This window comes from Mustela lutreola, chromosome 15 (assembly GCF_030435805.1).
Source record: "Mustela lutreola isolate mMusLut2 chromosome 15, mMusLut2.pri, whole genome shotgun sequence".
Taxonomy (NCBI): Eukaryota; Metazoa; Chordata; class Mammalia; order Carnivora; family Mustelidae; genus Mustela; species Mustela lutreola.
The window spans coordinates 49,095,379-49,107,706 of record NC_081304.1 but is presented as its reverse complement, the minus strand read 5'-3'; the positions used below and the strand labels follow the sequence as shown (position 1 = coordinate 49,107,706).

General features: G+C 61.6%; 1 protein-coding gene across 11 annotated transcripts in view; it reads right to left on the bottom strand.

Moving 5' to 3' along the window:
- Positions 1 to 217: 217 nt before the first annotated feature.
- Positions 218 to 12,328, bottom strand: part of PEMT (phosphatidylethanolamine N-methyltransferase) — an 85,291-nt gene continuing 73,180 nt past the window's right edge. For 9 of the 11 annotated variants that reach the window (XM_059148616.1, XM_059148614.1, XM_059148615.1 and 6 more), the window contains 3 exons: positions 5,828 to 5,973; positions 3,390 to 3,501; positions 998 to 1,280 (listed from right to left, as the gene is read on the bottom strand). In XM_059148616.1, coding sequence (XP_059004599.1) covers positions 1,013 to 1,280; positions 3,390 to 3,501; positions 5,828 to 5,973 — 526 coding nt within the window. In that variant the 3' untranslated portion in view covers positions 998 to 1,012. Of the gene's footprint in view, positions 522 to 770; positions 846 to 997; positions 1,281 to 3,389; positions 3,502 to 5,827; positions 5,974 to 12,328 lie in introns of those variants that run through there. The other 2 variants (XM_059148617.1, XM_059148625.1) reach the window with 1 other exon arrangement.

The window sequence follows — 12,328 nt, the reverse complement described above, 5'->3', positions numbered from 1 at the left end:
AGACAGAAGACGGGATACTGGGGCAGGGGTGAGGCAGGCCATACAGAAAGCCCAAACATCCAGGCAAGTCCCTTCCCTGCCTAGTGTGGATGGTGGTGCCCACCTAGAAGCTGAGAGGCTTCAGTGAGGAGAGCCACATCAGCATGGCCTGGAGCCCTCAGGGGAATGCCCCACTCCCCACAGCCCTAACCCCCCCCCAACAGAGAGCTGGAGGGGACACTGGCATCAGGGCGCCTTTATTGGTGAATTAGAACATACTGGGAGCAGCAGGGCGGGGGTGGGGACTCAGTGGCCAGACAGCAGCATGTCCAGGGCCCCCAAGGCAGAGGTTTCCAAGGCACTGGAGTGGCCCTCGCCAGGCACGAACACCGAGCAGCAGCCGGGGCCCCTCTCCCCACTGCAGGGCTTGGCACTCGGGGCAGGCCGGAGGCAGCAGATGCTCAGCAACGTGGCGCAGGCCCGGTCAGCTCCTCTTGTGGGACAGGGAGGCTTTCTGCTGGTAGATCTGAGCAGTGAAAGGCCTGTGGGCAGGGAGAGAAGCTCTGGTCAGGTCTCAGGGGTGATGACACCAGCTCAGGCCATGCACCCCACCAGAGTGTGGATGGAAGGGGGTGTCTGCGTGGGGCAGGAGGCTTAGGCTCCCTCGGCACCTCCCATCCAGCACCCCCAGCTCCACTGAGCCGGCTTGAAGCTTGCTGCTTCAAGCAGTGACGGGGAGTCCGGCCCAGCTTGGCGGTTGTGCTCTTTGTGTGTGACAGGTGTCTACTCACTCCTCGTACAGGATGGCGACCATGTAGACGAGGGCCACAACCGCAGTCAGCAGCAGGCCGGTGGGGCTGGCGTGCCTGCGGAGAAGACAGCGTCAGATGCCGAGCCCAGCCTTCTCTCTCAGAGTCCTGACCCACACTGGCTGCCTGCTGACCATGTCTGGGCTGGCTCCATCCTCAAACGGGGGCCCGCACCCCTCTTCTCACGCCCCTGGTCCCCCAGCTCAGGACACAGCGGGGATGAATCATGAAGGAAAAAATGCCCTCTCAGAGTCGCCCGGGTGGCCAAGCGGGTCCTTTTCTGCATAGAGGGCGGTCCCAGGGGACCTGCCCTTCACTGATAGTGTCTTCAGGTTGTCTTCTAGAAATGGGTCTGGTGTCCCCAAGGGCATGTGGAGTGTCCAGTGGGCCCTCCGTGGGCTCCCTGCTGGAAGGGCCGGGGGGCACCTGCTGTCCAGCTGTGGGCCCACCTTCTCGGATCCCCAAGGCTCCACAGGGGCTGGACTGCAGCATCTGGATGGCCGGGAGGAGAGAGGGAAATGGGTTCATGGGCCCCCCCATTCTGTGGACTCTGTTCAAATCATCCCCCAGGGCCGCATAGGCTGTCTGCCCCTCGCCACGGCCAGGGGAGATGCCAACACCTAACAGAGACCCTTCTGGGGCTGAAATGAAATCTGTTCTCCCGGAGCTTTACACACTGGCCCTGGTTTGGTTTTCTAGAGCGAGCAGAGCCTCCGCACTCAGAAGTCAGGCACCCCAGGAGCTGGGGAGGAGGTGGACAGCAGGCGGGCTCCCACCTGGGTGGACCTGCCAGCAGCCAGCTCAGGAAGACAGGGCCGGAGATCTATAGCCAGTGTTGCTCAGACTGACCCCTGGGATGCCCCGACACTGGGCCCTGGCCCATGCACCCAGCAGGCACCCCCTCTCCATTCCATGCACATGAAACTCCACCCCTTTCCAAGTGTTGCCCCGCTCTTGACCTTGACACGCTAACAACCCGGTGTGGAGAGGATCATCTCCTTCTGCAGATGGGGAGACTGAGGTCCAGATGGAGCCACATGCCTGGCCCTGAGCCCAAGGCGGTGGCAGATCTGGTCCTACGGAACCGGCGGCACACCCTGGGGACGGGGCGTCCCACTCAGGCAAGGGAGCTAAGAAGGTAAGACCTGGACGGAGCAGGAGGCCCCAGTGCCTCGTGCCCCCGGGAATCCTGATGCGAGGCCCACCAGGGGCCCAGCACACCCTGCAGCTCCATGAAGTCCCATCCATGGGGCCCCTGGTGGAGGACAGCATCTGGCAGCTCAGGTAATGGCTTCTAACATCTCTCAGATGCCAGGCCACATCCTGAGCCACAGAAGAGGCCCTCTCTCATCACCGTGTGGCTGATGTCCTCCTGAGGGGGCCTCCGGGAGCCCAGGCTTCTCTAGGGCTTCATTTTCCTGAGAGCCATGGCCCAGCAGCCCTGAGGTGGAGGTGACATCTCACCCAGGCACCAGGCACCCCACTGGGGCACAGAGGGGACCCACATGTGAGCTTGGCCTTTGGAGGGCCCATATGAGCACAGAGGAGGGAGCTGGGGTGGGGGGGTGGGCGGGAGCAAAGGGTTAGGGAGGGCTTCCTGGAGGAGGGGACACACAGGAAAGACTAAATGAGGGCGGAAATAGGAGAGAACAGCGGGGGTGCTGGCAGTGGGTAGGGAAAGGAGGTCAGCGGGAAGAATCAAGAAGCTGTAGGGTGGGCCGCGGGGAGATGCTCAGTGGGGGCAGGGGTAGTGACTCTAGGGGTACGGACCCTTCCCCCTGGGATCCCGCTGCCCGAGTCCAGGCAAGGGGACTGTCTGGCCTGCAAGTGGGACTGGGGCAGGGGAAGACGTCTGGGCCAGACCCACAGATCCCCCTTCAGCTCCTGGCACTCAAAGCCCAGTGCTCCGATCTAGGCTGCCTTGAAAGGTGGGGGTTTCAAGGAAGGATCACGCTCCTGACATCCCACCATTTGAGATTCATTCCTTTGTGTCCTGTAACTTCCTGGTGTCTGGGAGCGACTGTAACACTCCAGGCACGCGGTTTCAAGTGTTCAGTAAAAGCAGAACACTGTCTACAGGAAAACATCCCATGGAAGGAGCCCTAACATCCAAAATGGGCAAACAGGAAGCGTGCTGGAGGGGCGCACGGTTGGAACCCCAGAGCCCGTGGCACTCCTGCTGCCGGCTCTTCACCCGAGGTCTCTGTACAGCCTGAGCCCTAGAGGCGCTGGGGGCCCACTGGCCCTCATGTTCTAGTGCACGGCTGGCAGCTTATGGTCTGTACGCCAGAAATGGTTTTTACATTTTTTAAGTGGTTAAAAAAAAAAAAGGGAACAGAGTATGACATGACCCATGGGAAGTACATGAAATTGAAATTTCCATATCCATATATGAAGGGGTGCTGGCTCCAGCCACGGTCCCTCCTTTACCCACTGTCTCCCGGCTGCCTGGGAGCTACAGATGTGAGCCTGGGGGCTTCGCCTCTCCCGTCCTTCAGGAGGAAGTTCGCTAAGTCCGGGGATCGCCTCAGCCCCGCAAATGACAGAAGGCTGTCCCCGCCTCCCCGAGTGGCAGCCCGCGGGGGCAGGCCCAGTACTCACATGACGGCCCAGCCCAGGTAATTGGCTGTGCTGCCCCAGTACATGGGGTTGTCCAGGATGTTGAATGGGAATGTGGTCACTCTTGCCTCCTTGAGGATCCCGAAGTAATCACCTGTGGACGAGGCAGGGCAGGACCGGAGGCTCACAGGCTGGCCACACCATTCCTGAGGGAGACCCCAGGGTGGACACCTTGGGATCTGCCCTCCCGGAGGGGCCAGGCCAGCTGGGGGCCAGTTTAACCCCTTCCAGGGACACCTCGGGTGCTGGGCCCACTCAGGCCACAGGCATGCAGACGCCTTCAAGGACCTTCCCACCCACCATCTGCTCCTCTCCCCTGCCTTTGCACATGCTGTTCCCTCTGCTAGGGATGCCCTTCCCTGCTCCCTGTCTAGCCAGTGGCTTTCTTCCTTTGGCATTTCTTCCTTAGCTCATGTCACCTCCTGAAAGAGACCCTTCCACTCTCGAAAGCAGACCTGCCTGCTGCCCACTATTTCTGCCCCCAGATCCTCCCTTCTCACCCAGCATGTGGCCTGGGTGAGCGCCTCCCATGTGGGGAGAAATGAGGGGGTCCATTCTGCTCTCCCACCCTGGACCGCCCACCACCCAGAGGTCAGCCCCGGAATTGTGGCCGCCAAGGAGCCCAGAGCAGCTGGTCACAGCGGAGAGTGCAACCATCAGACGGCTGACCCCAGCCTGGCCCAGCATCTGGCAACTCCGAAACGTGGCCATGTGGCCTCCCCCCAAGGCCGCTCTAAGGGGCACAGAGGCACAGACGCCTTGTCGGGCGTGGGCCCACGGGCAGCCTGCACGCCCGCGGGCACCATGCTGCTCACGAAAGGGCACCGGCGCATCCTCCCCGCCTCCGCGCCCCAGAAATGCCTCTGCGCTTCATTGGAGGCAGAAGTAGGGCAGCCGCAGGCGGGAGGAGTCCGCTATCTGGAGACAAAGGGCTCCAGGGGCACAGGAGGCACCCAGGAGGCTGCGGAAGGCTTTCTTCCCAGGAGGCAGGAAAGGGGCTGTGGGCCCAGAGGTGGATGGCACAGAAACCCGCTTTGGGGCTGACTCATGGGAGGGACGCGGCCACCGTGCCCTACATCCCTGGCTGCTGGGCTAGTCACCGGCTGCTCATACTGACTGGCTCCCTCAGGCAACTCCCCCCTACCCCCGACCCTGACCTCCCACACCGGCCCCTTCCCAGTTCTCTGCCCACATCTGCGCCGCGCCTGTGTGCTGCTGGGCTACTCACCCTGGTCTTCAGAGGACCCAAGGCAGACAGGACAGTACCCCTCCTCCCTCCGTGGCCCTTCCTCCCCCACGATCCCAGCAGAGCAACCTCTTTGTCGCTGGGAGAGCTTTCCAGGTCCTCCTACCCAGCAGTGAAGCCTCAGGCCCCTGCCTGGCCTTCAGGGACACCTGTGACGTGGCCCCCACCTGACCTCCACCCCTGGTCAGACCGGACCTCCACACACAGGCCCACCTGCCCACCATCCTGGCCTGGAACTTGTGGTTTGCTCCTGGGCCTCCCTCCTGTCCACCCCAGTGCGTTGCTCCCTCCTGGCAGACCCAGGAGCTCCCAACGCCTCTTCCCACCTTCCCGCCTACTGCCTCTCTCCGGGCCCTGAGCACCTAAAGCTCCAGCCGGACATGAGGCGTAACCCGCCTAGGGTCCCGCTGCTGCAGGTGTGCGACCGGCGCAGCTCCCACCCCCTGCATGTGCTGCTCCCGTGAGTCTCCCCTGCCTGTGAGCACAGCGCCCTCAGAGCTCCCAGCTCTCTCTCCCCTGCAGCCTGCAGGCCCCAAGTGCCTGTGGACAGAGAGGCCCCCAGGCGGACTGGGAGGGCACTGGGGACTGCCCCGGGCGCTGGGGACTGCCCCGGCACTGGAGGAAATTGAAGCCAGCTCAGTGAAGTTGGCCAGGGGCTGAGACCAGGGAGGACCCAGGAAGCCCTGACCCAGCCCATCGGAGGGGTGGGCACCTCCCATGTGCCCCTGCCTGCTGGGCTCCTTCTCTGGGCTCCCTCCTCCTTTCTGTCCCTGTCCCCAAGATGGCCTTGCTCTGGCAGCCTCCCCCAGCTGCACTCCTTCTTGGGCAAGTTGCTGATGTCATGAGGACTGGAGCCCAAAAGCCCCTGAGCCACAGGCAGTGGGGAACACAGAGCAGGGACAGTGGCGTCCCCCCAAACCCACACCCGTTCCAGACCTACACCAGCCCTGGCTTGTGTTCCAAGGGCAGCAAATGGCAGTGTCACCTGGCCTGGCAGCCAAGTGGCCAGATGAGACAAGCGAGCCTCCCTGGCTAACCATGGACGGGCAGGGGCCTGCAGAAGCAAAGGTCCCAGAGCCTTAGACTTAGGGGCAGAGCAACCCACCAGCCGGGCACCAGCCCCCCAGGACCCAGAGGGCATCTGCTCATGGCCCCCCAGCCCTCGGGGTCTTACCTAGGAAGGTCCCAGTGAAGCCCAGGGCGAAGAAACTGGAGAGGACAAAGGTGCTCCCCACTCCCAGGAGCGCGAGGCCCATACGGTAGGCTGTGGGGTTATCCAGACTTTCCATCTTGGGCTGGCTCAGCATGGCCTGCGTGAAGCTGTGGGGCAGGGGGAGTCAGGAGGTCACTGCCATGGACAGGGGCTGCCCTGCCCTTCCCCCCCCCCCACCCCATCCCCTGGGTGACCCCCAGAATAGCCGACCCAGGGATCTTAGACTCAGAGTCTGCTGAGGTTGGGCAGGTGACGCCAAGCGAAGTCGGCTGCAGGTGGGGTGCAGGGGACGTGGACGGCACAGCCCTGCCCGACGGGGGCTCCCTCCAGCCCCAGCCCCACTGCTGCCAGCAGGGTAGTGACCACAATGAGGAACCTGGGACCCGCTAACATTTTTGGTTTTCAAGAAGCCAGAAGTCGTGACTTGTTTTTAAAATCCCCTAATTATTAGAAACAGGTGAAAATGACAACATGTTAAACTCTGCGAGGCCACGGGCCAGGTCCAGCCCACCAGTTTGCAAACTCTGGTTCCTGTCCAGTTAGCAACAGGGACTTCAGAGGTCATTGTGGCTCCAAAAGGAACGGCTGCGTGCCCCTGGATGCACCCGTATCCCCCTGCGCTTGGCATATGCTGCACAGGCAGGTGGCATCCCAGGCCCCTGGTGGACCCAGTGCCCCTGGGAAGCCTGGGGCATGCTCACCCCTTCCATGGCCCCCATGTTTCCTGTGCCGGGCCGGCCACATCCCAGGTGGCCCCTCAGAGGCTCCCTATGTCTTCCCCCCACTTCCAAATGGCCCTAGCAAACTCCTGTCAGGGCCAAGCCATCGAAGGCCTTGTTGACCAGCAAGTGACAAAGGTGGGTGACCACGCTCGTGGGTTTGGAGGTTCAGGTTCCCTGCGTAGCTGCTGCAGACGGGACTCGTGGTGACGCACAGGAGCACGCTGGGACTCTGCCTCGCTAGCGGGGAGCTGGTGCTCGTGGGAGGAGACACCCAAAGGAAAGGGTGTGTGTGGGAGCAAGGGCACACGTGTACCACTAACATTCACTTCCCATTCCCCCATGATCGTGACCCTCAGAGCACGGAGGTCTCCTGCCTCTTGCAGGACAACTGCTTGTACCCACTCTGTACCAGGGACCTCTTAGCAGGGCCACTCACTGTCCACCTACCCACCCACACAGCCGACCACCTGGCTAGCCTCTACCCATCCACGCTTCCATCCGTCCACCTGCCCATCCATGAGTCTATCCTCTGTCCATCCATCCATCCACCCCTCCTTCCAACCATCCACCTCCCATCCACCCAACCATCAGTCTGTTCTCCGTCCATGCATCCATCCATGTACCTCGCCATTAATCTATCCCCTAGGTATCCACCCTTCCACCCATCAGCCACCCATGAACCTATCCATCTGTCTGACCCATCCATCTGTGCGTCCATCCACCCGTGCATCTGTCCATCAGCTATCCTGTATCTATCTATCCATCCATCACAAAGCAACTCTTTTCATAAGGCTCTTGCAAGCAGAACAAATTCGCCATCCTCACTCATTCGTTCCATTGGCAAATCCCAATTATTGTCAAACTATCCCGATACTGAGCAGAAAACCCCCTCCCCAGAACATTCTCCTCCAACTACTTTCAGCTCTGGGAGAACAGAGGCTGCTTCTCCTTCCCTCGAGTATCACCCCGGCATCTGGCACATACCAGGCAGGATGGGTTATGATACATTTTCACCAACTGGAGGAAAAGTGGCCCCCAAGTCCACGGTCTTACCTTCCACCTGCGGCAGAGGCTGGCGGGGCAACCCGTCCAGCAGCAGCATGTACATCAAGGAGCACCCGGCCACTGGTCATGCTGCCCACACTCCCAGCTCTCTGCCCACCACTGCCCTCCCTCCGCCTCCCTGCTGCCCCAGTTCAGGGCCACTGTGCAGATCCAGGCAGAGCTGCTGGGATGGCTCAGGGTCACACACACACCCATGCCCCATCCCTGAAGGCCCTCACCTGACTTTCTGGTAAACCACTGGCCCTCATGCATTGGGCAGCCCCGTGACCCAGGCCCCCTTTGATCCCACAGACCCAGCAGCTCAGGTCCCAGAGCAGGCAGCTTCAGCACTGGGCCTCGGCACCCTCCCCATCCCTGCTGTCTGTAGGAGGGTGCGGGCCCTGCCAGGGGCTCACCTGCAGGCCCTTGGCTCCTTGGCAACCAGGGCATGAAGGATCACCCCTCCCACCCCTCCCCGCAGAGAGAGAATGTGTATATATGCGCATGGGGGTGGTGGACGGGAGGGGCTGGACTGGGGTACCTACCCCCTGCCTGGCTCTTGGGCTCCACCTTCCTCAACATAGCTCAGGCACCTGCTCCTCCCTGCCTGGGCTGACCCCCGGCCCCCAAATCTAGGGACATGAGGCATGGGGGTGGGCACCCTCTAACCAGCCCAGCACACCCATCTGCCTCGAGTGCTCTGGCGGGCCCCCCATGGCAGCCCACCGAAAGAGCTCCTGGCAGAACAGCATTCATGCCCAGACAGACTTGAGTGCCCAGAGCTTTGGCGTCTGCCTCTGTGTGAAAGCAACAGTAAGCCCTCGTCGTCCCGTTCAGAGCCTCGGCCAGTGGCTGTGCCCACTCTGGTAAGCACGAAACCTGTCAGGCTCTGCCTGTGGGGCTTGTACACAGCGGGAGGGACAGAGGTGTGCAGGCAGGGTGACACCATGTGATGAAACACCACGTGCCACACGACGGCCACAGGGGACAGGGTGATCCAGATCCAGGCTGAAGCTGGGATCTGATGAAGATGTTCCCCAGGAGAAGGGGATGATGGGCGGGAAGAGCATTCCAGAAAGAGGAACAGCCCCAGCAGAGGCTGGGAACAGAGCCCGGCCCAGGAGCTTGGGGCGCAAGCAGCGTGTCGCAGAGACCTCAGCCTGGGGCTGTCTAGCCCGGGCGGTGCCCTCCGAGGGAGGCGCAGAGTGGAGAGCAGCCGCCTTAGCTGCGGGGGCGGGGGCAGTTCCGGGCTGGGGCACCGAGCCCAGCCACAGCCTGGATGGGACCAGATACGGGGTTCCAGAGAAGCCGGCCTCGGTGTCATCTCCTCTGCCAGAGTCCCTCGCATCCTCCAAGAAGCACGCAAGTCCCTGACCCTGAGTGCGCCTAGCACAGCGGCAGATGAAAATGGAAAGTTCTTACTCTGACCTCTGTCGTGCAGGGCGGAAGCAGCGTCCCAGGGCAGGGGGATGGCCTTGCTGTTAAAGCCATCTGGTTGGAAGCAGATGGAGATTCCTAAGAAAGGGCAGATCTCAGGCAGGTGATGGGAAGGAGAAGGCCCTGAAGTGTGGGGGACGGCCCCAGATTGGCCCTAGGGGCCCACCCGTGGCCCCTCTTGTAGGCCTTCACCAGTGGGAAGAGAGGAAGAGAAGGGCCCACGGGGAAGCACTTTCCCACTCCGCACAAAGCACGCGGGGGCTGTTGTCTGGGGTTAGCAGAGACAGCAGGCGATGCCCTTCCCAGGAGCTCTGTTCAGACACCCTGTGCGCCACCGGGCCCCACGGGCGTCAGGGTTCCTGGAATGGCAGGGCCCGGCCCCGATCAGGTGACCCGTGGTGTTCCAGCTCCTCCATTAAGCCAGAAGGCACAGTCCATTCCCCACGGAAAATTAATGGAGGGATGAGTGGCTCTGTGAGCCACGCTCTCCGTAATAGAATGAAGTAATAGGAGGCAATTTCCTTCGGAAAGATTCCGCACTGGGGGTGGGAGTGGAGAGACTCATCCATTTGTCTCGGGTTCTATTTTTATAAAACTGGATTGAGCTTTCGGTTACCCGTGTGACTTGAGGATGTCTGCGCTCTGCTCTCCTGAAATCCGGGAATCCAGGGTGGAGGCGAGGAGAGGGTGTCACGGCCCGTTGTGTCCCCACCACACACCAGGCACCCGGCTTGGCCACATGCGGCGCCTACAGCCCCGCGACAGGCCTGTCCCCTTGTCTGTCTGCAACGGACTGCCACTGACAGACTCCGGTCCTTTAAGGGCGTCCTCACCGGGTCATCCAGGCAAACCTGAGCGGCAATAGCCTTCAGACTCTAACTTCCAGGCTTAGGTTAGCTCATGCCTGGTGGTTCAGCCCAGTTACGCAAAACTATCCATGAACATGGGCCTCTGGTGGGCTGACTTATTTTTCCCTAATCCACATTAAAATAGACCTATACATACTAAAACAGAAGAAAACAAAAACGCTCACCCACGTCACCCCCTATGAAATCGTCACACAGCGAGAATTTAGGGCCAGGATGCTGTACCTTGAATGAACACAGCACCTTTTCAAAGCATTTCCCGAACCCATCACAGCCAAGAGAGGGTCTGTCTTATCTTACAAATAAGGAAACAGATGGAGTGGGGGTGGGGCAGTGGGGAGGTGAGTGGGCAGGGGCAGGGTCCTGTGTTTGCCTTCTCAGCTTTAAGTCCTTGGTCCCCACTGCCCTGGAGGGGAGAGGGCCCTCTACCTGGACCCCAACCCCAACATCTGGGCCCACCCTGTTGAAATGCAGGGTTGTGTGTCCCACCCACCCACAACCTACTCAAAATCCCACAGCCAGGCCCCTTTTGCCTCAGGGTAGCCTAACCCAGGCTGTCTGGCCACACTCCTGGTCAGGCAGCCAGCTCTCCAGCTGCTCCCACCTCTCCTGCCTGCGCTGATGGGGCGGGGGTTGGGGGGCACCGTGCACAGGCCCTGGCCACAGTTCATAGGCCGGGCAGGATACAACAGAACACTGGGCATCAGGAGGTAAAAGGTGTCTAAGGGAAACCCCTCATTCCCACATCCATCGGTTGCCCCATCTCCGGATTCTAAGTCTGCATGGACCTCTGGGGCTCCCAGCTCTGACCTCCGTCTTCACCTGCCTCCTTCTGGAGCGCCTCCACTCTGAACCACACCTCTATCTGAGGCCCTGTCCCAAGGCAAACCCCAGTGCCCACACCACCTGCAGAGCCAAGGCTGACCCCAGCCATGCCTCCTGTTCCTTCTGCCTAGAATTCCCTTCCACCTGCTCCCTGCACCCAGAACTCCCTTCCACCATGGGGCAGGCAGACCTCCATGGGGCTTCAGCGTGCAGGCCCGCAGAATCCCTCCCCCTGCAGGCCCTGCGAACATAGGTGAGGGGCATTTCCAGATGTAATTGCACTTCATCGAAAAGGAGACTTATGCTGGCCAGGTGGGGATGGAGTGGAGGAGCCTTTCAAAGAGGCTCTGGAGGTCAGAAAGAAGTCAGACTTTCTACCGCTGGCCTAGCAGCTGAGCCCCACATGCCCCCGAGCAGTGCAGACACTAGGAGTGGAGGGCCTCCAGCAAACAGGATAACACTCCTCGAGCCTGGGGGAGCCCCCACATTTTACTGGCCCTTCTGACAGGCCCCCTCGACAGTGAACTTGGGGCAGCCGTGATGCGCTCTTCAGTGTGGCCACCTGGCCACTGGGCCTGTCCCGACCTCATCCTGTGAGCAGTCCCTGAAGGGCCCTGGATGCAGCAATGACCAGCACACGGACGCCGCCAGGACAGAGAGCCACCCATGCGGGGACGCCCCAGCGATGTGGCCGGCCCATGTGGGGTGGGGCTGCACCCAGGCAACTGCTACCCGGAGGAGCAGGTGGTTTGCTCCCCTGGCCACGGCCCAGCCCTGTTTCTGCCGAACGTGTACCCTAGCCTGTGCGAGGAGGCCGCCTGCTCCTGCTTGCCAGCGCCCATGCTGGCACACCCCCCCACCTCGTTTCCACGGGACTCTAGACAGTGTTGCAGCGTGCTGGAACACGGGCGCCACTGAGTGGCTGGCCTGTACGGCAGAGGCTCCCTGGCGCCCTGAGGCCGCTCCCCCAGGAGGAGGTGGCGGGGGCGGGGGGGGGGGTGTTGGCTGGGGCTACGCTGTGTCATGCTGGCTCCGGGCCACCAGGCTCTGCAGGGGATGCAGCCAGAAGGGCAGGGGCTTCAACAGATGCCCCCCAGGGGCTCTCCAGGCCTCCGTCTCCCTCGTGCTCCACAGCCAGAGTGAACAGGTCTCCACCGATGGCTTCCCAATAAGGAGCCCATGCATTCTGTTGGCGGCCCCCGGACCACCTCTGGTTGCCTGGCTGGGGCAGACCAGCTGACACGGATGCCTGGCCCTGCCCCTCTGGACCGGCCACCACTGCGGGGCCCTGGTTTCATGCCTGGTGGACCCGCAGCCCAGCGCTCTCCTGACACCCCTGCACAGGGTTTTACCAGGCACGTGCTCTGTGCTCCATTCAACAGTCCCCCCACCCACCCACCGACATGTGTGCGTTCGCCGCCCACCACCCCGCCACGGAAGTTGTGGCTTATGGAGAGAAGGACAGACACACTGGAAATCGCCAGAACAGGCAAACCCGCAGGGCCGGAAAGCCAATTTGGATTTTCCAGTGCCCAGGAATGGGAAGTGGGGGGACATGTGCTTAATGG